Genomic DNA, 23456 nt, shown 5'->3' with positions numbered 1-23456 from the left:
AGAGTACTTATAGGAGCCTACAAAGGCGACTTTCTCCAACTCTTTGTCGCGTCAATTATTCCTTGGATAGTCTCTCTGGCGTGTTATTAAAGTATTGGTTGGAATTTGTTCATGTGTGCGCACATGTTTTCCGTTTACGAATAGCGTCACCGTATTGGGATGAGTGATGACAGCTGAAGTCTCAACCGAGGAAAAACATGACAGCTGAACGAGACAGTCAGATGGCATTGGTAGCTCCTCATTGGTTGATGTGAAACCACCAGCTTTGACTGGGCCATGTATTATCCAAGAATATGTGTTGATTAATCCTCTGGGAGGTTGCGCATTGAGGCGCTTGTCCTGCCCGCATCGCCATGACCAGACGCTGTTGACAGCTGATCTCCGACCTTTAGATCGCATTACATATCATGCAATCTAGAAGTGTATTTGGTTGCCACCACCACTAAAACCAATCCCATAAATCAGAGAGGTCATTGATGTCGTCGAAAGGCGGACTAATGTTTCCTAGCAAATCCTTCATAGGGCTGTACATCGTGCCCGATGAAGTCATCGGGTCGAAGGCATTCATCCAGGATCCATTAGGCCCGTCTTGTGGTAGATTCGTCGTCGGCCCACCCGTGGAAAAGTGCCCTTGCATTGGCCTCGAGGCAGAAGCAATGAAAGATCCTGGTGCATTGGAGGCCGCCACAGGGCCAGAAACTGGCGAGTCTTCGGCCTTGAGCGAGGTATCGAACGTTGTGGAGGCGGGTGTTGGAATAAGAGGCATGTTGCCCTGTTGTGTGTGTTCTGCACTGAGCGGCTGCAAATTTGCTTCTCTCAGCCCTCCATGAACGCTATTGGATTGTGATGGCTGATTTCCCTCGTTTAAAAGCGGGTTGTAGCTACGATTCCTCTGGTATCTCTTCGATGATAACGTGAAAACTCTCTCCCCTAATAGCGTGGTGTACTCTTCGCTGACAGAAGACAGGTCGCATTGACGGACATGAGGCGCTTCCAACTCGTACTTCATCAACTTCTCTCGAACATGGTCGAATCTGATGGAGAGGCTCGAAATAATAATCTACAATAATAACCGATTAGCAGAATAATAAATCATATTGGTAACTGTTGCTTGCTTGCCTTGAAGAGCGTCCCGTTGCGACGAGCTTGGTGGCTGCGCTTTTCCATGATATGAAGAAGCTTCCGTCCAGTGGTCAACGTTCTATATACCACATCTTCCTCGTCTGGGTCTTGATGCATGATGGCGATGTAGAAGAGTGTCAGCATGCAGCTGGTCAAGGTCCGAATGGTAGGCCACGCAGCTTCTGTCATCAACCCCCATCTGCAAACATCCTGGCACAGATCGATAATGTTCTGGCACGCTTGGATACAAGCCGAGACACACGGGGATCGCCCGCTATTTTTCTGGCGTTTTGTTTGATCGACGTCATAGTGTAAGAATGGTCTGTAAAGACGAAGGTTGATGTAGGAGTGAGTCATTGCGAGAACAAACTGGGCTCTGAGACAAGTTCATGTAGGTCAGTAAGTAATGCTTTAGTTCGAGACAAAATATTACTTGCCTCTGAACAGCGCGATCCTGGTAATATGTACCTAGTCGGTAACCCAGGGGTATCTCCTTGACCCATTTCTCCAGATCTTGCTCGATCCCCCGGATGGTGTCGACCTTGACCACGTAGTTCATCGATCCACAGGTCTCAACGCTTGCTCGACCTTTGCGAGGATACACGTCTTTCAAGACTCGGTAGAGAATATTTTGCAGACGGAAATAACAGATCGACCCCGATGCATAGCATATCTCGTTTGGTGGCTGTTTGGCCGCTCGTCCCCATTGGATGTAAGCGTCATTCACCTCCAAGGGCAGTTCTTGATCCGAATCTTCGTCATTGACCAGAATCGGGAGTCCGACACAAGTAGACACTTCCAAGCAGAGGAGCTTCAACGCCAAAAACACTCTTTTGCTAGTTTCCCGAGACAAGATGTCTTGCGTGTTGTGGAAAGATCGATGAAGCCCCATGCGCAAGGCAACCGACATGGACGTACACAGATAGGTGTAACACATAGGAGCGCGGGTGGTGTAAAGAAGGAAGAGGTTCTTGAAAACAATAGCCTGTAGGGAGACGAGGTCGTTGCAGCTTGCAATGTCTTGTAGCTGTTTGCTTTTGATGAAATATCGTGACCTATAAGCAAGTTATTACATGCTGAGACTATTAGGCAGGCTTTTCGGGGAGGGCATTTACGCTCTTGTAACCAGCTCATCGTATCCTAGCTGGTGCCCATACGGATCGATAAACAAGCTCCCAAAGGCAATAACCGCATAGAGAAGGGGTAGGAATCTCCGCTCCTTCAAGCTATACTCGGATGGCTCAAGCGAGTAAATCATGTGGAAGGAAAAGTCGAAACTCGGCCGATGGATGATGTGCAACAAAACCTGTGCATCAAGAGCAGCTTCGACAAGTCTCATCGCCTGATCCCTTGCCGGAAGAGGAACGTCGTCAGAGAGTCGTGCATCGCTGTGAAAGAGCCCTGGGACAGATGCATGGATGGGGAGTCTTGGGTGGGTCACGGAGCTGTCCCCGATTTTCTCCATCAGCTCCTCCATGAACGTTCTCTCTGCGGAGGTGCCGTGGAACTCGATCTCGCCCTGCTCGATGAAGTGGTGCGCTGTTGCACATTTTCCGATTTCTTCAGAGTCTGTCTTGGCGGTGGCGGGGTTGTTGGCCGAGGACTGTATGTGCTCTTGTGAGGATTCGATCCGTGGTGGGCTGGAGGCTGATGCTGATGCTGCTGTTGTACCAACTGCAGACGAAGGACAGGATTGATCGCCTTCTTTCACCTTGAGCTTCTTTGCCGCATGTAATGCAGATGAAGATTTTATCTTCTTAGTGGCGCGTTTTGATCGTTCTGTATAGATGCAATCTACACATAATATCATTTTGTTATTATACGTGACACTCAGAATGGCTTGTCCGTATGTACCTTGAAATGAGATGCTGCACTGGCCGCATGGATCTCTTTTGTCGCACTTGACCTTGCGTCTGCGACAGAAGTTACATGACAGCCTCTTTGGTATACCACCAAACTCTCCGGTCTGGCGAGGTCGCTCATGGGTTATGGGTGGCTGAAAGAAATATTTGTCTCCGTTGTCGTGTTGTGTATTGTTTACCTGCTGTGTTGGAGTATCTTGAGACGCAGGGGGCTGGTCGCTGTGCGGCGAGGGCGTATAAGGGTTATTCTGAGGAGACATTATAGTAACTTCCGTGCTGAGCAAGCAGTGTGGCTGTGGTAGATTTCGTCGTAAACGCGCGGAATAATCTGATCGCCAGTATTGACGGCCGGGCACAGATACGACGGACTATAAAGTATAATCGAATAAGGCACTGAACAAGAGATGAATGATCCAGATGCCGTCATGTCAACACAACACGCTCAACCTCTTCGTCAGTGTAAGAGTCGACCGATCCGATGATGAGCGAACTGCTAACTGAAAATGCGGACTTTCGGAGCTCTCAAATCGAGGACTAGCCTCAGTCACGGAGGATAACATCCAATCAGATACTTCGATGCGACGTTCTCCTTACTAGGATGGAAAGTCTCGCCTCCACATGCCCGCTTAATGGGTCTGCCGAATCGGCACCGACCGAGATCCTGCGTATGGCGATACTTTGTTTGCCAATCAATGCAGAGATCATGTAGGATGAAGTGTGAGGTGCTAACGATATACACGGAGATTTGGTAGCATTGACCGGATATTGTGGCAACAAAACCTTGCCCAGACATCATAGTTGCAATTCCGTTACGTTGATATATAACCTCCTGTTGCAGCGGCGGTCATGGCTGGATTGGAACTATCATTCCACTGCATCTTCGATCGTCTTGTGCTGTTTCCAGAATAAAGTCGCTAGATATTGGTAGAAGGCGTCTTTGGCTCTCATTCAATATGTCCGAGAAATCCCAGCAAGATGATACTGAAAAGGTACGCCAAACCTACTGCACACGCCATGAGAAGACTATTACTGAAAACAATGACAGCAAGAGACAAGAGGGGAGGTTTATCCTGTGACAGACATGGAAAAGGGCATCATAGCATGGGAAAGCCAGGATGATCCATTGAATCCAAGGTAAGATAGACGTCCCCCTTTCTCCAAGTCTGGCATCAACAACCTAACATTGTTGCAACAGAAACTATCCTTTTCTCAGAAAGTGGTTTCTCCTCTCGCTGGTCAGTATCATCACATTGATCAGGTAGGTCAGGATCCCTTCAACGTATGAAATCATGGCGACTAAACTTTCACAGTCCATTAGCTTCATCCATCTTTGCTCCAGCAGTAGCAAACGCAGCAGAAGAATTTCGCACAAAGGGAACGGTTCTCAAATCTCTGGGTGTGACAGCCTACCTATTCGGCTATGGCGTGAGTATCAGCTCACTTTCATGGTTTTCAAAACACAGCTAACAAGGCAATAGTTTGGTCCATTATTCCTATCACCACTCAGTGAAATCTACGGACGTCGAATAATCCTCAGCTTGGCAACATCAGCCTTTGTCCTCTTCCAGATAGGGTGCGCTCTTGCACCCAACTTCTCCTCGATTATCGTCTTCCGACTGCTCACTGGGCTGGGAGGCTCTGGATGTCTTACAATTGGCGGCGGAGTCGTGTCTGACCTGTTCGAGCCGGAGCAGCGTGGACTCGCCATGGCCATCTACTCGTCTGGGCCGCTTTTTGGACCCGTCTTGGGGCCTATTTGCGGTGGATTTATTGCTGAAGGTGCCGGATGGAGATGGGTAAGTCATGATGTTTCTACGCAATCTCAGTTTAGTCTCCTACGTATATTAACTCGTCGGATAATGTAGGTCTTTTGGGTCCTGGTCATCGTCGGCGGCACATTTACGCTGTTTGTCATGATCTTCAACCGCGAAACAAACCCCGTCATCATCATTCAGCGCAAGACGAACCGCTTGCGAAAAGAACTCAACCGTCCTGATCTTCGCAGCTACTACGACGATACTCGCAAGGAGGAGAGCACAACAGCACACTTCATCCACCGACTGACGACGCCCTTCCAACTGCTCTTCGGATCACCCATTGTCGCCATTGTGGCACTATACATCGCAGTCGTATACGGCTGTCTATATCTCCTCTTCACGACTGTGACGGAGGTCTTTCAGAGCGATTATCACTGGAGTGAACAGATCAGCGGGCTGGCATACATCGGCTTGGGATTGGGCTTCGTTGCCGGCCAAGTGGTATTTGGTTTTTTCAGCGACAGAGTGCTTGTCAAGCTCAAGGCCCGCAACAATAACGTGTTCGAGCCGGAAATGCGTCTTCCCCTCACGGTTCCCTTTTCACTCTTCGTCCCGATCTCGTTCTTCTGGTACGGCTGGTCCGTCCAGGCGCACACGCACTGGATTGTACCCATCATCGGCTTGTTCCCGTTTGCATTTGGCTTGATTGGCATTTTCGGGACGCTGCAAACGTACATTATCGACTGTTTCCCACTTTATGCGGCTTCGGGGATTGCAGCCATCACGGTGACTCGATCGCTTTGTGGTGCGCTTCTGCCTCTTGCTGGCCCGCCCATGTACGATGCCCTGGGATATGGCTGGGGTAATTCGTTGCTAGGCTTCGTCACCTTGGCCCTGGTCTTGATGCCAATCTTATTTAATCGCGTGGGGGCAAAGCTGAGAAAGAGGTCGCCTTTCCAAGAGGATGCCTCGAAATGAGACATTGATAGATGTGCATGATTGCGGGTTAGGCCCTCACCGTCATGCCTCCTCTGCGGACTCCGGCTGTGATACGCAGAGGCAGAGAACCTGGTACTTACGAAACCAATATAGACAATAGATTGAATGCTTCTTTCATCGAAGACTCTCCGTCAATTGCCAACTTCTCACCTCTCCCATAGGACATCTGTGAATTACTCATGTCCCCTGTTCGATGGCTTCACTCTGATGAATACTAAGACCAGCAACATGATGACTTCTCACAGCGGATCATCAACTGAAACTATGTAGAACTTCTAGCGTGACACAAGCCCATTAGTATTCCCACGCTCTGACATCCATGTCAACCCCAGCCAATAACTGCCCAAGCGGACATTCAGCTCCAGTTAAACAAACGCGTCTCTCCAGGTCCCCAGAAAATCGCGTCTCAAACTGACAGGTCACTTTGTTTCCCCTTTTTCTCGCACCATTTTGATGGCCAACTGACGTCAACCAATTAACGCGGTGCAAAAACACCAGACGGGCCACCACTTTTGATATCAACAAAGCGTTTGCTCTGCATCTCGCGTCTTCGTCTTTGTTCGTCTTGTTTCTTCCATTCTCATTGCCAATTGAGCCCTTTGGTCGTCAATTTCGCAGCCATGAAGCGCTCAATCAGAGACACAGACGGTGGTGCCCAGAAGCCCCCCGCCAAAAGGGCCGCCACCACTAAAAGAGCTGCTCCTGCGAGTAAGAAGACGGCCGCAAAGCCGACAGAGACAGCAGAGCCCGCAGTAACTGCAGGACCTGCGCCGCCTGCAGAGTCCCCTTCGGGCAATTCGCGTATTCCCAACACTCGCAGAGTGCCAGTCGGACCCAATGGCGAGTTTTTCATCCCGCAGGTGTTCCCCCAGGAGAGCATCAAGGCCCTCGATAAGATGGTCCTGTCAAAGCGGTGGTCGTCCATTGATGGCGACCCCGACCACGGGTTTACTCTGATGAACCGCCGCTGGTGGGAGCTCAATGGGCCCTGGCTTGAAGCAAACAAAAAGTCCATTGGCTTGACTGCCAAGCACTGGAAGATGAGAGAAGAGGCTTTTGCCAAGGGCGAGCCTCGCGCAGACGACGAGGGCGATGCGCCTGACGATTTTGTTTGCATTCATCCGCCTGCGTTGGAAGCCCGGGACTCGGAAGAAGACGAATATGATGACGATGACGAGGACGAGGACGAAGATGAGGAGGATGACGAGGATGATGATGACGAGCAAAAGGAGGGAGCCAAAGCCAGAAAGGAAAAGGCCAGGGAAGAGCATGCTGCCATGCACAAGGTTGTGGGCAAGCTTGCTTCCTTGCATCCCGAGCATAAATGGGTTTCGACGATGCGTGGCAATGAGCGACACAAGTGGTGGATCTCGGAGTTGCTCAAGAGAGACCAGGATGACTTTGCCATGCATGTTTACAATGACTTTACCTGGTATGGCACCATCGAAGTGTTGGAGAACCTTGTGAGTATCCCAATGGCGATATTTGACCAACTACCAGTGGCTAACCCGCGGTTATAGTTTGTCAACTTTGAAAAGGTGCTCAAGCGCAAGACTCATACCCCGATGGAGCTGTGGTTTGAGCTTGAAGGGCTCGCCTTGGTCCTCAACAGCGGTTGTGTCGAATTCCAGAGTAAGTCCTTGTCTCCTTGACAAATCACCACATCTGTGGTTCCTTTACTGATGCCTCCAAAGTGTGCGACGATGCCGACCGCTGTGGCAAGATTCTCGAGCTCGTCGGCTACATGACCATCACCGTCATCGCCTCCCTTCAGAAGAACGATCTCTTTGTCCAGGACTCTTCTATCCCCAACATCGGCATCATGCTCGCCCTTGTCCTGAGCTACGCCCACTCAATGGGCGCTGATTACGGCTGGGAAGACCAGATCGGCTGGACCCCTTACGTCGTCAAGCAAGCCACCATCGCAAAGATCACGCTGGCTGGACCGAAGAAGTTTGACGAGACTCTGGAAGGCATCAATGAGTTGGGTGCAGGGAAGACTGCTGCGTCGCAGGCCAAGTGGTCCAAGGGGACGTTTCCCAGCAAGGTACGTTGCATATGCGCTTTTGCCACCTTTTTGTTGATGCAAAGCTGACCATGGTATCTTTTTAGCTTGCGGCTTATGGCAACCGAGGAGGTAATCAGTTTGACATTACGACGTTTTCTGCTGCCGAAAGGAGGAAGTACTCCTACGCATGATCCGGTGGTGTTCCACAGAGGTTGTCAAGTGTGTCCATGTCTCTATTACGGTCTAGACACTGCTGTTCTTTCGAAATCTTGCATAAAGTGTCATCCGTGCAGAACCCAAGATGTTCTAAGACAGGCTCGGGAACAATTCGAGCAGTTTGGGTAATCAGATGTCGCCGACCCAGTGACCAGATCCCATCCCTTGGTGGCCCAGACGTGCCGCATCCAGGACCCGCTTCAGTCATGTTTTTATTCCGCGCTTCTGGATTCTCATACGGCACCGAGGTGGAGGAGACTGCAAGTGAGATTTACACTCGCTTTCAGGGACTTTACCACACTACCTTGTATTTGGAACAGCCTTGGGCAAATCTCCATGGAGGATGTAAAGATGCTTCAATGCGGAGTACACGCGCAAGTCACTCCTAAATGGCCAGGGATCTAGGAATCCAGATCCGGATTGCCGGCCACCGGCAGGCTTACACCACCTTGTCAAGTTCCGACCTCTCAGCTTGTGCTTATTTACCTATTTCCCCCCCACCATCGTCATCTTCCACAATCTTCAATCCCCGTAATCGCCGGAGAATATAGTCGGAGCTTTGCTGACAGCTGCCGCCCAGTCATCAAGACGGTGCCTATACCTAATGAGAATGCTCGCTTATCTCAAGAGGAGAAAACGTGAGGTTAGAGACCCTGTCAGCTCACCGCCACGTGATGATGCTATTTGCTGTCAAGATAGCTGTGCGTGAAGCCCGATCCCAGTAAAGACGTAGACTCTCCGGTCTGACAGTCAATGCGGAGATTCGTGTCTTTTCGGTCAAATCTACGCGTGTGCCATTTGTCTTGTTACATCTCCATCGCCGAATCCAGCACACAATGGCCTCAAAGATTGTGCTTGCTTCTCTCATCGCCGTGTCGGCTGCCACAGAGGGCCTTCGACCATATGAAGCTCCTGGCCCGGATGACTTGCGGGGTCCTTGCCCAATGCTGAATACACTGGCAAACCACAACTACCTGTACTGATTTCTCTCCAACTGGATGCCAATTGATGATGGTTATGGGTGGCTAATTGATGTGTCAAGACCTCACAACGGCCGCAATATTACAGCACAGCTATTGTCCGATGCAGTTACCGAAGCCATCAATTTCGATGGTTGGGTAGCTTCAAAGGTCGGAAACGACTTCTTGAAGGCTGTGCACAAATCCGCCTTCGATCTGCCCGAACTTAACCGTCCCGGCATCCTACAGCACATTGCGTCCCTCACGCGAGACGATGTCACCGACGTGGATAGCCTAGACTGTGCTGCCTCCCCTGAGCGCATCAAGCTTCTTCTAGAGGACAGCTCTACCGACTGCCTCACAGTTTCTTCGCTTGCAAAGACTCGTCTGCGCGTCGAGAACCTCTCAGCGCCTCAGGAAATGACGCTGATGGACACTGTTTTCGCGTATTTGGAGGCAAGTCTTCTTTTGGGGATGATGAACGACGGGCCGCTTCCATCGGGATGGAGCTTCCCCTCGGCGGACTCGTATTGCGCGCCCAAGAAGAAGGTCGAGACGTGGTTGACGGAGGAACGATTCCCGGTCGAGCTGGGATGGAAGAGATCTGAGCGGAAGCTGGGCATCATGGACTTTCTGCCGGCTATGAAGGGCGTGTTTGCGGAGACGAGGCTGCTGGCTGGAAAGGGGCCGCTGTGGAAGATGTTTGTGCCCTCGTTTCTGCAGAAGCAGGAGACTCGTAGCGAGCTTTGAGGGACGATTCTAGTCGAATGGTAGATTGTATGTACATCATCTACATGTAAAATCTTATTGTCACATTACAATTGTTCGCGTGTCAGCAGGCGTTGAAAAAAAAAAAAAAAAAAAAAAAAAAAAAAAAAAAAAAAGAAAAAAAAAATGGAGGAAAAGGACAAAAAGAGATGAAATTCCAATGCGTAATCTGGGAATCGAACCCAGGGCTCCCCGACGTTGCGGATGGCAACGGAGAATTTTACCACTAAACCAATTACGCTTCGATGTCTGATTGGCGACTTATTCCAGGTCAAGCAAGACCAGCATGGTTTGGGGAAGAGTAACAGTAGGGTCGGTGCATTCGAATGACAATGCAACATTGCTACCCTTGAATCATGTAAATTGGCGACTCTTGATGTAAAATGATTATGCTATCAATATGATGCAGACATTCACCTCATCTTTGCTGCAACAAAAAAATCAGCATCCAACAGTCGTGCAGTACTGCCGCCTCTGCCAACCAGATTCTTTTGTGTACAGATGAGCTTTCTACTCTGCAACTGTTCCTCTCTCAGATGACCACTGGAGAGCCTCGTTTCTACTCGGCCAAGATAAACGATGCGATATTTTAGGAATTGGCTCAATATACGTCCAACGTCATCTGAATGCTCGGATGCATTCCGAAGTCAGAGATACAGCAAGCATGTAAGTAGCTGAAGAGGAATGTCATCCCGACGCCCCAAAAATCTTGCCGCAAATCTATCCACCAATTGCTAGCTCCCCAGCACCACCGCGTCGAGTAATAGATGCCTCAATGACGAAAGGATAGATGGATCGGTAGATGGATCGGTATTCCCGTGAAAACAACATAAATGAATCGGATATTCGGCCTCTTGCTGTATTTGCGTGCAAGAGGTTGAAAACTCTTCCGTTCCCGGGTTTCATTAGACGACTCTAAGTTCAACCTCCTACATGTCAACGAACTGGCGACGGCATCATCATGGCGCCAAAGAAAAACATCCTCCTCGTCATTGCAGACGACATGGGCAAGTCCCTCGGCTGCTACGGCGACTCTACAATATCAACGCCCAGCATCGACCGCTTCACCGCTCAGGGCACGCTCTTTGACAATGCCTTTGCCAGCACGGCATCGTGCAGCGGCAGCCGATCGGTCATTTACACTGGCCTTCATACGCATCAAAACGGGCAGTACGGACTGCAGCATACCAATCACCATTTCATGACGTTTGATCACATTGATACTGCGCCTAAACTGTTCCGCGATCTTGGGTATCTGACCGGTATTATTGGGAAGATACACGTTGGGCCAGAGCATGTGTATCCGTGGGAAGTGCGAAAAGAAAGCCCAACGCGGGATGTGTCTTGGGTGGCCAAACAGGCTGATTTGTTCTTTCAGTCGGCAAAGGATGATGAGCGACCATTCTTCCTAACGGTGGGCTTCATGGATCCTCATCGGGATTCCACTCGTGGGGGATTCGGCAACGGTGATGAGAGCGTGTCGGGTCCCGATCCTGTGTATGACCCTGCAAGAATCACTGTTCCTGAATTTCTCAACGACATCCCCGAAGTTCGCCAGGAAGTCGCAGAGTACTATCGCTCCGTTGGAAGAGTTGATCGGGGATTTGGCCGCATCATGGATGCCTTGGAGAAGGCTGGATTTGGCGATGACACCCTCGTTCTCTTGACGAGCGACAACGGACCGCCATTTCTCAATTCCAAGACAACACTCTACGACGCGGGTGTGAGATTACCATTCATCATAAGACACCCTCAGGGGAAATCAGGGCTGAAGAACCCAAATTTCATTTCTTTTATCGACATCTTGCCCACATTTCTCGACTGGGCAGGATACGATAGCCCAACACCGTCTTCATCGACCTCTCCCCCTCGGCTAGGCCGCTCCATTTTACCAATTCTTGATACTCCAAAGACACATAATGACTGGACAAGAGTAGTTGGATCCCATACTTTTCACGAAGTCACAAACTACTACCCGACACGATTCCTGCGCACATCGCGCTACAAATACCACCGCAACATAGCCTGGAAGCTTGACTTTCCCTTTTCGACAGATCTCTACGCCTCTCTCTCATGGGAAGGCATTCGCAACTCTCAATTTCCGGTCAAAGTTGGAGAGCGCTCTTTGGAGTCATACATCCGCCGACCTCCGGAGGAGCTGTATGATATGGATCAAGACCCTAGAGAAGTAGTGAATCTGGCGGATCGTCCAGAGTATAAAGAACTTTTGCTGGGGTTTCGGGAGGAACTCGAGGATTGGCAAAGATTGACGAAGGATCCATGGTTGGTACGAGATGGCGTTTCGTTGTCAGAGATGCAAGGGCATATTGATGCCGGATTGAAGATTCCAGATCGGTTCGACTTTGAACTTGCGGCACCAGGCAACAAGTGACCGTTGTCGGATCTACAACACAATCGAAGACTCATTTCCGCAAGGCCGAGTCCATTCGAGCGGTTCAGCATCTGGCTCTTGGTCTTCCTCCAATAGACGAGGCTGCTGGGCAATGCTCCTCGAAATCTCCTGCATCTTGTCATGCAAAATCTGGAGCTTGACATTGTCTCCACCACCTCGAAAATACGTCAGAAACTCGGAAAGGCGATTCAACACATCCCGCGGGCCAACATTCATCAGCTGCTTGCCCTCGAATGTCGTCGGGAGACAAAGTAGGATGTCAGCTAGGGACATTGCCACCTCAAATAGCTTCATTTCCTACAAGCAGCAAAGTGTTAATACTATTGAACTGGGTAGCCATCAACCAGGCTTGCAAGTTATTGCTTACCATTCCGAGTCCGTGTGCTTCAATCACGGATCTGGGAAATACGTCTATGTTCTTGACTACGTTTCGCGCAATATGATCCGGGAAACAGAGTCCTAGACCTTCATCTGTCGAGTTGGGTAAGAGATTGATGTAGTACATGGACGTTTTCCACAATACAATCCTCATCCACTGCTGCGTCAAGAGAAAGTCGGCTCTCTGTAAGTCTGTGCAGTTTGGCGAGGCCTGGCTGATGCCCCGTAACCGAGCATGCATGGAAGCAAAATACTCGTACGTCTGTGGTGATCCATCGCCATCCATTGCGTTGGCAAAGCCCTGGAAGAGCTTGCTCAAGCTGATGAAGGCGAATAGGATTGGGGGATTCTCGTCTACCTCCAACTCGGGTAGATCAGGATCAAGCTGCAGTATCCTTGGAAAGTCAAATCGAGTAGTGTGTCCTCTTTAATATTTTCATGATTGATTCATTAGTAGGTGGTTCTCAGCCAGCCTGACCAGGACGACCGACTCATACTCACCTTTCCGTCACAAAAAGCAACCATATGATGCGTAGATGCCGCTGAGCCTCCAGTTTAGAGAGACTCGCATAATGCATCGCCTTATCGAGGCCCAGCATCTGGGCAAACGTGATGGCTTCACGTAGCAACATGGCCCCCTTTCGAATATGGCCACGGTTTGCATACGAGACGTGTAAGAAGAATGAAGATAGCAAGACACTGGTGGAAGGGTGCTCTAGATAGTCCATCTCATGCCTTGCTCGCGAGGACTCAGCAGCCATAAAGGCGCCATCATCGCCCCCGAAACGACCCAAAGCCTCGTGAGACATGGGCTTGAGTTGTGCAATAGTGACTGCACTGACAGCTGCAGCAAGTGCATATGCCTCGATGTCAGTGGAGTCCCGCAGCCGATCGAGCAGGGTCTCTATCTTCACCACCGGCCACACGGGATACAGAGCTTGCTGATAGAGACCGAGATAATGCTCAAACGCCGACGACGGAATGCGATTCATGCCAGGATAGGCATGAGATTGTTGTGGCGACCGCTGCGGATAAGTCGCATCGCCGTCAGATACGGGGATTGGCGACTTTCTATTGATCATGGCCGCCTCCATTGCCGACTTATTATTCAACAGGGCCTCGCGCTTCCTCTGCGCCCATGGCCCCTTTGGCCCGGCCTTGAGCCGCCTTCGTTCAGCCACGCATTGGATCGAGAGGCTCTTGCATCGTTTACACGGCAGGCCTCGATCACACTTCACCTTTCGAGCTGCACAGGCATCGCAGGCGCGATCTCGAGCCATCTCCAAGGTTGGTTGGTGGTCCCTTATCCCAGGCTGTATTTGTCAGAATGGAGGTGCAAGATGCGAAGAATCCGGGTGGCTCCAGCTTTCTCTGCATCTCTTCGCTTTTGGGCATCCATGATATTGAGTTTGATGCTAGTCCGTTGCCACAGCTCGTGGAGGGGCGTCAAACCCGAGCACTGTGGAGATGGAAGACGGGCTCGGTGCGGGGGATACGATGAGATTGAGTGCTTGGTTGGCATCTTGTGCCTGGCATCCCGTTTGTGCCTTGCATTAGATGGGGTTGCGTGGAACGTGTCATGCAACCCGCATCCTGCTCCCCTGGCGAACATCTTCAAGACGGCCTCTATTCTGGCTTTTCCATAGTGAGTAACTTGAAGATGGATCCGTCTGAGCTTCCAACTCCTCATGGGTGCGTCTATAGTGCTCAATCCATCGCGCCAGCCATCAGACTAGAGCCTTAGACGACTGTTAGACGACCGTAAGAAGACGAGTTAGCTTCGCTACCGAGCATCTAGAGGATGACCGCCTCGTTCTAAACTAGCCTCAACCTCTGCTTACGCGCGGAAAGATTTTGCATAGGCGCGGGGAGATTTTATAGCCTCCCAAGAAACACATGATCTTTTGCATCCAGCTAAGGCTTTGTCTGTCAAACCTCCTTCGACCTTGCCTCTAGAATGGACACTATCACCAATACTGGCAGAGCGACACTTCTCCCGTCTCGACGAGGCATGGCCTAATCGGTGACTTGGATAACCATAACGTGGTTGGGCAAACTTGTAATGGCCCCCTGAGGCACTCAATCATGATTTCTCTCCTTCCCTGCTGCTCCGAATCGAGACTGCTGGGGCGGCCAGGCTGGCGTGTATATGACCTCGAGTCATCCAGAGAACGCCGCAAGGAGTAGTTGAGGACTCTCGCAGCTCGCAAATATGCGCTCCCACAGCATTTCATTCTCAGTCCTTCGAGAGAACCGCTTCGCCCGGCATTTCACTCCTCGGCTGGCCCTGTCCGTGGCGCTGATTGCCTTGTCGACGTTCAACTATGGCTTCGACAACCAGGGGATTGCTACCAGCCAAGCCATGCTTGCTTATAAAAAGCAGTTTGGAGACTACAACCCGGAGACCAACAGCTATGCCATACCTACGTACTATCTGTCTCTTCTGAACAGCCTCAATTTCATTGGGTTCGCTGTTGGTAAGTCGATGACCTATCGATGGCATAGCTTTTCATCAGAAGAGTATAAATCCAACTAACACAATCACCTCAGGTCTCTATGTTGGCAGCATCATCAGTGCTCGCTATGGCCGCAGAATGTCCATGTTCTGCATGTCCCTCTGGGCTATGATGTCTGCGACAGTGCTCATCTCCGCCACAAAACGAGGGCAAGTCCTTGCAGGCCGCATCCTCAACTATACATACATCGGCATGGAACTTTCCACGTGTCCTCCTTTCCAGGCCGAGATTGTCCCAGCCCCCATTCGAGGCTTTGCTGTTGGAACGTATCAAACGAGCTTGTTGCTCGGCGGCGTCATCATCAACAGCGTCTGCCGGGGCACAAGCGGTCTTTCCAGCAACGCGGCATGGAGAATCCCCATGGGCCTCTTCTATATCGTGCCGTTGACGGTGGCATCATGCATCTGGTTCATCCCCGAGTCGCCCAGGTGGCTGCTGCTGCAGGACAGAGAGGAGGAAGCACTCCGGTCTCTGCAGACACTCCGTGGCTCTGATCCCTCTTACAATGCTCTCGAAGATCTGGCGATACTGCGCCTCTCTCTGGCGGAGGAGCACAATAAAGGACGCTATTCAGACCTTTTCCGAGGCACCAACCGAAGGCGCACTCTTGTCGCCATGGGCATGAACTTTTTCATCCAAGCCACAGGATCGCCGTTCACTGCCGCATATGGGACGCTGTTTGTACAGTCCATTGGCTCGATAAATCCCTTCAACTATTCTATCATGAGCTCTTCCATCAACTTCCTCTCCTGCTTGGTTGGAATCACCATCACGGACAAGATCGGCCGTCGTCCGATCCTCATGACCGGTTCTGTTCTTCAGGTGATATGGCTGTTCACCATGGGAGGCATCGGAACGTCGGCGCATCCCAGTCTCGTGCAGAAACAAGTCATCATTGCCGCTACGGCGCTGTCGTCGGCGAGTCTATGTTTTAGTTGGGATCCGCTCAACTACATCGTGACGACTGAGCTTCCGGCCTCACGACTTCGAGACAAGACTCAGAGAGTTGCTTCCATTGTGAATATTGTGACCAAGTAAGTTTTACAGTAAATGTGTCTACGAAAGTACGTTGCTGACACTGGCGTCTCTAGCTTCCTATTCTCATTCTTCACCCCATACTTGCTCAATAAGCCGTATGCAAATTTGCAGTCGAAAGTCGGCTTCATATTCGGGGCATTGGCTATCTGCTCTTTCTTCTTTGCCTATTTCTGTGTTCCAGAAATGAAGGGACGGAGTTTGGAAGAGATCAACGAAATGTTTGACAAAAACATTCCGACTAGACAGTTTGGCAGCTACGTATTGGAACACAAGGGTGGGGATAGGGCAGAGGCCATTGAGATGGAGACGGTGCCTATTGGCAGACCTAGTAGTATATATAAGATTTAGCGGACGAAACGATAGATTCACTGATCCTCGGCTTTACCGCTATGAGGTTGAAAACATCGGCAACCGATCATTTATTGCCACATCCTCGTCAAACCTGCTTCTATACAGATAGAGCAGCGCCCCAGCGTTGGTCACCGTCTGTCTGCCTCCCATCGTCCTGTAAGGCGACTCGTGAGCCATTCCACCTATCTATCATCTAACTTTTCATGTGGTTATTCTAACCATGTCGGCCAATATGAGATCTGGCCAAATTACTGACCTCCTCATGATCGAGCAATTTCGACCAGTTTTCTGACCACGTCCTTCTCATCCGCGCCATCCCACAGGCGCAGCGGCATGATATAGTGGTACCCCTGCCGCTCTTCCGACATCAGATGAAGTACCTCCTCGATGCTATCGTAACTGTGCAGCCGCCTCTGCTCGTACTCGTCGAGCGAGCATTTGTATCGAGCAAACTCAAGCATATTCGCAGCAAGAGCGGCGGCAATGGGAGTTGCAAACGATGTCCCCGACTTCAGCACCTTCTTCCCCTTCCATTTGGACTCAATGGAGATGCCCAGCGTAGAAAAATTCGACTTTCTTGCCTCGGGAGAAGGGCTTATTCCGCCGTCGTTGCCTCGGCCGTCGCTTGCGTGGACACATATCACGCCTGTGCGCCTGTTGGCGGGATATGCCCTGGGTCTATTGCCACCGCTGTTGGCGGCTGCAGCGAAGATGATTGTGTTGTCTGAGATGGCATTGAAGATTGCCTTGTCAATCTCGACATTTCGATTGTTGTGGTCCAAGCCGAACGAAAGTGATATGATGTCGACTTTCATTGACTTGTGAGCCCACTTGATGGCCTATCAATTTGAGGTCAGCAAAATGAAAACGATGTCTACCGGGCTCTAGGTAGGCATCGGGAGCAGGTACCTCAGCTATGCGAGACAGAGCTGATGCATCAAGAGTCTTCTCGTTGGCAACTTTTGCAACATATAGTTCCGCTGCAGGAGCAACAGTAAGCATAAGTCGAGCAATGTGCGTCCCGTGGCCGTGAGAATCTTGGAAGTCTTCTTCGTCACCTGCGAAGCCGCGACAGGCCTTAATAGAGCCATACGCAAGAGCCATTTCCATCATGATGTCGTTCTCTGCATCGATGCCCGTGTCAATGATTGCAATTCGGATTTTCCGCGTCCTCCATGATTCCCAGGGAGGCGGCGCCGCGCACGAATCGGGAAGATTTCGAATCATTTCGACAAAAGGTCGGATGCTCCGCATAAACTCTGTCGCATACGATATTTTGCTACATGCAGTGTCAGTATCAAGTTGTATCCTCGACAAGTACTTGCAAACATAGGGTTATACCTACATCGGGTCGTGCAAGCTCGACTCGGAGTCATCAAACCACTTCAATGGTGATCCCCACTCGGGCTGGGAGAGGTTTGTTGACGGGAGCCGGGAGTCCTTTGTCGATTGGGGAAACCCTTTGAAGAGAAGAGACGTGCTGCAGTATCTCTGGGTGATAAGTTGATGCAATGGAGCCAGGATGTACCTGTAGATCGCCGCGGTCCGCTTCATGCTATCAGGCAATGCGGGATGATAAAACTTCTCGACTAGTTCTCGGAAGTTTAGGCAAGACTTGCCAATTTGCTGGTAGCTGTCCTCGAGCCTCCTCTTCCACTCGACAAGAGCGCGTTTGAGCATGCTGTCTTTGGAAGGCAGCCCAGTTATCCAATCGATATCTGCGGCTTTCGGCCGGAGTCGTCGCTTGGCTTCCATCTCCATGATCAATAGGCCGAGCGATAGTATATCTTCGTCTTCTGCTTCTTCCGTCTCCGAGGCGTCTTTGAGCGAGCAAGCGACATAAGGTCGCCAGCGTCTGAGAAGGTCACGGTTACGCGGAGTGCCGAATATCAGGACGCGATCCATGTCTAAGCCGCCGCGAAGCCAATAGCTAGCGTTGAGATGGAATAGAGATGATGCGAGGAGCAGTTCGACAATTTTCTCGTCCTCTGGCTCGAACTCGCCCGTTTCGGCCGTCTTGTCTCTAGCGCTTGGAGGGCAAATCACCAACTCCTCGAGAGTAGGCAGAGATTCTGGGACTTCGAATTGATCCATCATCACCGCTTGGACCCTGTCATGCCATATCCCGCGATTGTCAAAGGCGAGGTTGAGCATCTTGGACACATGAGTTCCGAATCCAGAGTTCGCAAATTTGTCATGCTTGAAAGTGTCAAATGCTTTGGGACGCAGAGCCCTGCGATGAGTATTAGCCATCATAAACGGCGAGATGGAAGATGAAGCTGGATATATACCAATTGCATTTGGCGCAAACCCATGATTTTTCGTCGCAACTAGCCACAAGCAGGTCCAGGCTGAGGTCAGGATCTAGAAAACCGGATAGATGTACTCTTGCACCATGCGGTCTAGAGCAGACGAAACTGTCACTCAAAAAATTAAAGAGAGAGTTTGATGACAGATTCATATAATGAGCGCGGCGGATGAAGTTGATTTCGTCGTCTCTTAGCAGGGCTGCGTTGCTGATGTTGCCATCGGCGAAGCTCAGGGAATCCTTGAAAACTTCCTGGACTTCTGTGTGGAAATGCTGAAGTTGTTTTGATAGGTACTGGTAGTCCAATACAGTACGTGAGCCGTGAAAGCTGATGCAGCGAGCAAGTTCAGAAATGACATCGATGGAATATTCGGCGGATGTAAACCAGCTATTATTTGCAGACTGCCCTGCGTCAGTGTCATTCGAGCATGACTCTCGAAGAAAACACCTAAGAGCCCATAACTTAGGATATAACGAGGTAAGCTGATTAGACGTCAACGATTAGCTCATCCAGTATACATATATGACGAATCACCAAGGGATAGGACATGCCCATTTGTGCTGAGGAGCCAGGCATCCATCATGGACGACCTCGCTTCTATTATCACGTTGCACAGGGTGTGCGACTAGACGTTCTAATACAGAAAGAAGTGAATGCAAAGCTAGGCAGAACCTGTCGAACTCTGCCTCCGTGAGGACTTGCTGAAGCTGGCCATGCTGAATCTGCAGTGGAATGGAGAGTATGTTGTGGCGAATGTTCGTCACGGCATTGAGCACTCTCAGGTCGTTGCGCTGCTCCTCAGAGAGATGCTCGGTGCGTGGAAGCGCTTCTTTAAAGAGCGGGTACACAGCAGTTAAGAGCTGCCACTGATTCTGAGCATCAACAAAGACGCGCATATCCGTTGCCGCGAGAAAAGCACACTGGTGACTGGAATGTCGACGTTTCTGCTTCACAGAGCGCCTTTATGCTCGTATGTTGATGCGGGGAACTTGGCAAGAAGCTGAGGCGTCGCCATTGCAACATATGGGCGCAACCTACAAGTAAGCTGGGTGCGGTATATGCTTGTATTCCTCCTCGCGAAGTCAGCGGGTTAAGCAGCCTGGGGGCCAATGGTAGTGGGCAGAGTAGGGTTGGGCATCACTAGAATACATTCGGCTACATGGATGATGCCATACATTCAGATGTTACCATATCGGTATGGGTCAGGTGTCAGAGAAATATCCCCGCCTGAACGAGAAGCATCCCGCATCTTTCTTCACCAAAACTTCATGCATCCTTTTGGCCAAGACGAGATGTATGATTCAAGGCAGAGTAAAGATTGCTTGCCAGACGACAGTGACATTTATACCATTGCCATCGAGTGCTCTAGCCTGTTGGAGGCCCTCAGTCTGCAAGATAATGACGATGCGAACGACCAGCCAAGGCACATGGAAACAGCTCACGTCCGGCCTGGTCATGACGCAGCAAGACGGGCCAAATTAGCACAGCTGGGGAGAAAGTTTGATTTATGGATAAACTATACGGGTGCCCTGGCGTCGATAGACAGATCGCTGGACAACCGGCTGAAAGACCACGCAGGCATTAAAGCAATGGTGATGGATCTCCTCGAGATGCTTTGTAGGAATCTTCGTCACAGTAAGAGCTGCCAGCTAGGCGTCCTTCACGTTTCAGTTTCAATATTAATGCTGCCATCGCGTCGCCTAGTATGCAACATTTCCATCAACGAGTCCTCAACTGAGCAACAGGACCTGGATGAGGAGGCATGGAGAGCAACTGAAAAGTCCATCGACGATTTGCACTTCATGTCTGCGGCGATTCGCAGGGCATCAACACAGAGTCAGAAATACTCCCTGTCATTACAATTTGAGCGAAATGAGGAGATCTACTTCGAAAACTACGCCATTATTCTTGCGAGGCGCGATTTCCCCCGTGCCAGACGTTCGCTTTGCGAGCATTTGGGTGCTTCGATTGCTATTCGTCGCCAAAGGATATTGCGCAGGAAGATGCATGAAGAGAAACTCGGCAGGCGGCGAGAAGAAGCAGTGTCAACGCCGAGGCCGGCACCAAATGAGCCGCCTCGTATGCCGAAGCCGCAGCACTCACACTCCCAGGCTCAATCAGCAGTTCAGCCTCTTGTTCTTCGCCCATCAGAAAAGAAGCATAACATTCCTTCAGGCCCTCACGAGTCGAGAAGCGAACTGCAGAGTATGGTAGTTCGAAGGACCAAAAGACGTGGTTCGAGGCTTTCTGCCATCAGCAGCGGGTCTTCTATTCATGCTGCAACTGTTGGATACCCTCCGAGACCAAAGCCCTCGCAAGGCGACAGGTATTGTACTTGCCCATATTGTGCAAACCCTCTAGATCCGGAAAGACTTCGTCAAGACGAAACGTACTGGGAGTAGGTCAATCTCTTACGAATGAAACAATACGATTGCGCTGATGCCTTGATAGGATCCATCTGGACGCCGACATACAGCCATACGTGTGCTTGTCCGAGGACTGCACAGCTCCGTTTCTGTTCTTTTCCAGTATGACCCAGTGGCTCGAGCACATGGATACCGTACATTCAGAAGGTTGGAATCAAAAAATCCACATGGGGACATGGTACTGTGACGTTGGTCATGGTGATCAAGCTCACCAATTCAACGATCATGCCGACTTTGTCGCCCATATGAAAGACGAAAAGAGTCACCCGGGTCGACGACCCCCTACTGATACCCAAATTGACTCACTATCAAGGAAGAAGCAAAAGATGCTTACCCGAGAGGACCAATATGCGTGTCCTTTCTGCGACTGCGTTCCGGCCTCAATAATACCCATGATACACGCAGGCCAGCATCAAGACATCAAACGCTTATTGGGCAACCATATCGCCCAGCATGTGAAATCATTGACCTTTACGTCAATTCCCATATTTACAGATGAAGACGATGATGAGCGGGCATCTATGGCCTCTGCTGGCGATGACGGGAAACGGCGCCTAAGGGGTACGAATTCCCAGGCATCTTACCCCTCAGATCGGAATGATCTTCGTCTCAGAAAGCTGAATGACCTTGATGGTGATTCATATTTCAATTTATACTTTGATTCCAAAGAAACCACATTGCACCCTGCGGAGACGTACGCAGATACAAGCGAGACAATATGGACCGATATCGGTTTCAACAACTACAAATATGCTCAAAGGCCGATTACAGAAAAAGACCAGGACCCGATTCTTAGCCATCTGTCTCAGAATCAGTCAAATATGCCTTCAGGGTCAGATCCGTCTAGAGGGCGAGATAGCGAGCCAATCTTGGAAGAGGCAGTATCGCCGAGCAACATCGGTACGGCGCAGGTTGATGAGATGTCGACTGCTGCTGCCAGTGGCAAGCTATCGGACATAAGTCCTGATGAATATATCAAACCCAGCTCGAGGTTTCGTAATCCTAGTCCTCATATGTCGCGAAAGGCATCGGAAGCGGCCAATAGCGAAGACCAGGCCATTCATTCATCACGGTCTCAACACGAAACAAAGGACCGGGCTACAGCATCATCATCGGCTGCTACAGGGACGTATGATGACATGAGATTTAATACCTCGACATCAATCCCTTCCGCAGACATCTTTGACAGTTCCTGGACACAAGTTGAGAGTTCTGAGAAGAAGTGAGCTTACTGACATATCCCTGGCCCTGCTTCCGAACGGCTATCCTAACCTAGAACCTTAGATCCAGATACCGCTTCGGAGCAACCATATCCTCGAGGAGCATCTACGGAACTGTTCGTGATGCAGATGGTCCCATAGGCAAAGTCTCGGTCAAAATCGTTGGGAAAAAAGCGTTTGCCGGAGCAGCAAAAGCAGCAGTTAACGAGATCAATATCCTACGGCGGATTGAACACCCCAACATAATCCACCTCATTGATTGGTTTGAATCAAGAGTTAGTCTACTCATGCTTCTTACGAGTTATGCACATTAACATCCAGACCTAGGCTGAATACTACATTGTCATGCAACATATCACTGGGGGCTATCTATTGAAACGTGTCTGTGATCGAGGGAAATTTACAGAGAGAGATGCAGCATCGATGATGTTACAAATCCTCCGAGCTGTTTTATATTTGCACGAGAATCTCATCATCCACCATAGTCAGCCAACCCGGGTTTCCTTTACGCAAAGCTCTCTATTAACTATTGACAGACATAACGCCCGAACACATATACTGTATTAGTCCAGATGTTGATTCACCTGTCGTTTTGGCCTGCTTCGATCAATCGACCATACTCTCCTCGCCAGAAGAAGTCTGCACAGATCTTCTTGGGACATTTGGATATGCAGCTCCGGAAGTAATGACGAAAGAGGGACACGGGCTGCCGGCCGATGTCTGGTCGATTGGAGTTGTTGCTTATGTCCTCCTCTGCGGCTACTTTCCTTTTAGGAGTACAAATATGAAGGATCTTTACAAAGAGTGTACTCAGACGGGTGTCGTTTTTCACCAAGGATATTGGAATGATGTCAGTAGCGATGCTAAAGACTTCATCTCCCAGTTACTCATTCCAGATGTTCAAAGTCGATTCACATGCCAGGTATGTCCGACCAAGAACTGTTAGTCTTAAGTGACAAATGCTGACAACAGCGCGACACGCTTGATAGGACGCCTTGAGACATATCTGGATCCGTCGTCAGGTGCTGGTATCTGATCCAGAAGAAGCCCTTAGAATAGCGGAATATTCTAGCTATGCGACTAGGAGCAGGCTCCGTGGCGTTATCCGAACGGT

At 50.2% G+C, this 23456-nt stretch overlaps 9 protein-coding genes and 1 non-coding gene across 10 annotated transcripts; 6 read left to right on the top strand and 4 right to left on the bottom strand.

Annotated features, from left to right (window-relative positions):
- Window positions 1-442: 442 nt before the first annotated feature.
- BBK36DRAFT_1130788 (hypothetical protein) lies at window positions 443-3780 on the bottom strand (the record flags this gene model as incomplete). The annotated part of the gene is made up of 6 exons (XM_024891880.1): window positions 443-1046; window positions 1106-1491; window positions 1568-2177; window positions 2238-2916; window positions 2977-3252; window positions 3543-3780. 6 exons carry the CDS (start codon window positions 3778-3780, stop codon window positions 443-445), a joined length of 2793 nt encoding a protein of 930 aa, XP_024745201.1.
- A 157-nt stretch (window positions 3781-3937) lies between these two features.
- On the top strand, window positions 3938-5719 carry BBK36DRAFT_1163591 (MFS general substrate transporter; the record flags this gene model as incomplete). Its single annotated transcript, XM_024894551.1, has 6 exons — window positions 3938-3973; window positions 4030-4118; window positions 4180-4242; window positions 4295-4409; window positions 4463-4780; window positions 4850-5719. 6 exons carry the CDS (start codon window positions 3938-3940, stop codon window positions 5717-5719), a joined length of 1491 nt encoding a protein of 496 aa, XP_024745200.1.
- A 641-nt stretch (window positions 5720-6360) lies between these two features.
- Window positions 6361-7939, top strand: BBK36DRAFT_1130852 (hypothetical protein; the record flags this gene model as incomplete). Its single annotated transcript, XM_024891890.1, has 4 exons — window positions 6361-7203; window positions 7261-7372; window positions 7435-7787; window positions 7853-7939. The coding sequence occupies 4 exons, from the start codon at window positions 6361-6363 to the stop codon at window positions 7937-7939; spliced, it is 1395 nt and encodes a 464-aa protein (XP_024745199.1).
- Window positions 7940-8800: 861 nt separating this feature from the next.
- On the top strand, window positions 8801-9673 carry BBK36DRAFT_1130754 (Cloroperoxidase; the record flags this gene model as incomplete). Its single annotated transcript, XM_024891873.1, has 2 exons — window positions 8801-8940; window positions 9007-9673. 2 exons carry the CDS (start codon window positions 8801-8803, stop codon window positions 9671-9673), a joined length of 807 nt encoding a protein of 268 aa, XP_024745198.1.
- A 179-nt stretch (window positions 9674-9852) lies between these two features.
- Window positions 9853-9932, bottom strand: BBK36DRAFT_t192. Its single transcript has one exon. It is a non-coding gene; the product is annotated as a tRNA-Gly (tRNA).
- Window positions 9933-10652: 720 nt separating this feature from the next.
- BBK36DRAFT_1130803 (alkaline phosphatase-like protein) lies at window positions 10653-12083 on the top strand (the record flags this gene model as incomplete). The annotated part of the gene is made up of 1 exon (XM_024891883.1): window positions 10653-12083. One exon carries the CDS (start codon window positions 10653-10655, stop codon window positions 12081-12083), a length of 1431 nt encoding a protein of 476 aa, XP_024745197.1.
- A 12-nt stretch (window positions 12084-12095) lies between these two features.
- Window positions 12096-13762, bottom strand: BBK36DRAFT_1130651 (hypothetical protein; the record flags this gene model as incomplete). The annotated part of the gene is made up of 3 exons (XM_024891861.1): window positions 12096-12401; window positions 12472-12907; window positions 12984-13762. The coding sequence occupies 3 exons, from the start codon at window positions 13760-13762 to the stop codon at window positions 12096-12098; spliced, it is 1521 nt and encodes a 506-aa protein (XP_024745196.1).
- A 932-nt stretch (window positions 13763-14694) lies between these two features.
- On the top strand, window positions 14695-16384 carry BBK36DRAFT_1130706 (general substrate transporter; the record flags this gene model as incomplete). The annotated part of the gene is made up of 3 exons (XM_024891870.1): window positions 14695-14959; window positions 15033-16032; window positions 16090-16384. 3 exons carry the CDS (start codon window positions 14695-14697, stop codon window positions 16382-16384), a joined length of 1560 nt encoding a protein of 519 aa, XP_024745195.1.
- Window positions 16385-16647: 263 nt separating this feature from the next.
- On the bottom strand, window positions 16648-17941 carry BBK36DRAFT_1130686 (subtilisin-like protein; the record flags this gene model as incomplete). Its single annotated transcript, XM_024891868.1, has 3 exons — window positions 16648-17226; window positions 17297-17666; window positions 17733-17941. 3 exons carry the CDS (start codon window positions 17939-17941, stop codon window positions 16648-16650), a joined length of 1158 nt encoding a protein of 385 aa, XP_024745194.1.
- A 4194-nt stretch (window positions 17942-22135) lies between these two features.
- Window positions 22136-23288, top strand: BBK36DRAFT_1130676 (Calcium/calmodulin dependent protein kinase; the record flags this gene model as incomplete). Its single annotated transcript, XM_024891866.1, has 4 exons — window positions 22136-22344; window positions 22407-22617; window positions 22670-22826; window positions 22879-23288. The coding sequence occupies 4 exons, from the start codon at window positions 22136-22138 to the stop codon at window positions 23286-23288; spliced, it is 987 nt and encodes a 328-aa protein (XP_024745193.1).
- Between the last annotated feature and the right edge of the window lie 168 nt (window positions 23289-23456).

The sequence above is a fragment of the Trichoderma citrinoviride genome (assembly GCF_003025115.1).
Source record: "Trichoderma citrinoviride strain TUCIM 6016 unplaced genomic scaffold BBK36scaffold_21, whole genome shotgun sequence".
In the NCBI taxonomy this organism is placed as follows: domain Eukaryota; kingdom Fungi; phylum Ascomycota; class Sordariomycetes; order Hypocreales; family Hypocreaceae; genus Trichoderma; species Trichoderma citrinoviride.
Note: the sequence above shows the minus strand (reverse complement) of the source record. Positions and strands in the feature narration are given on the sequence as shown.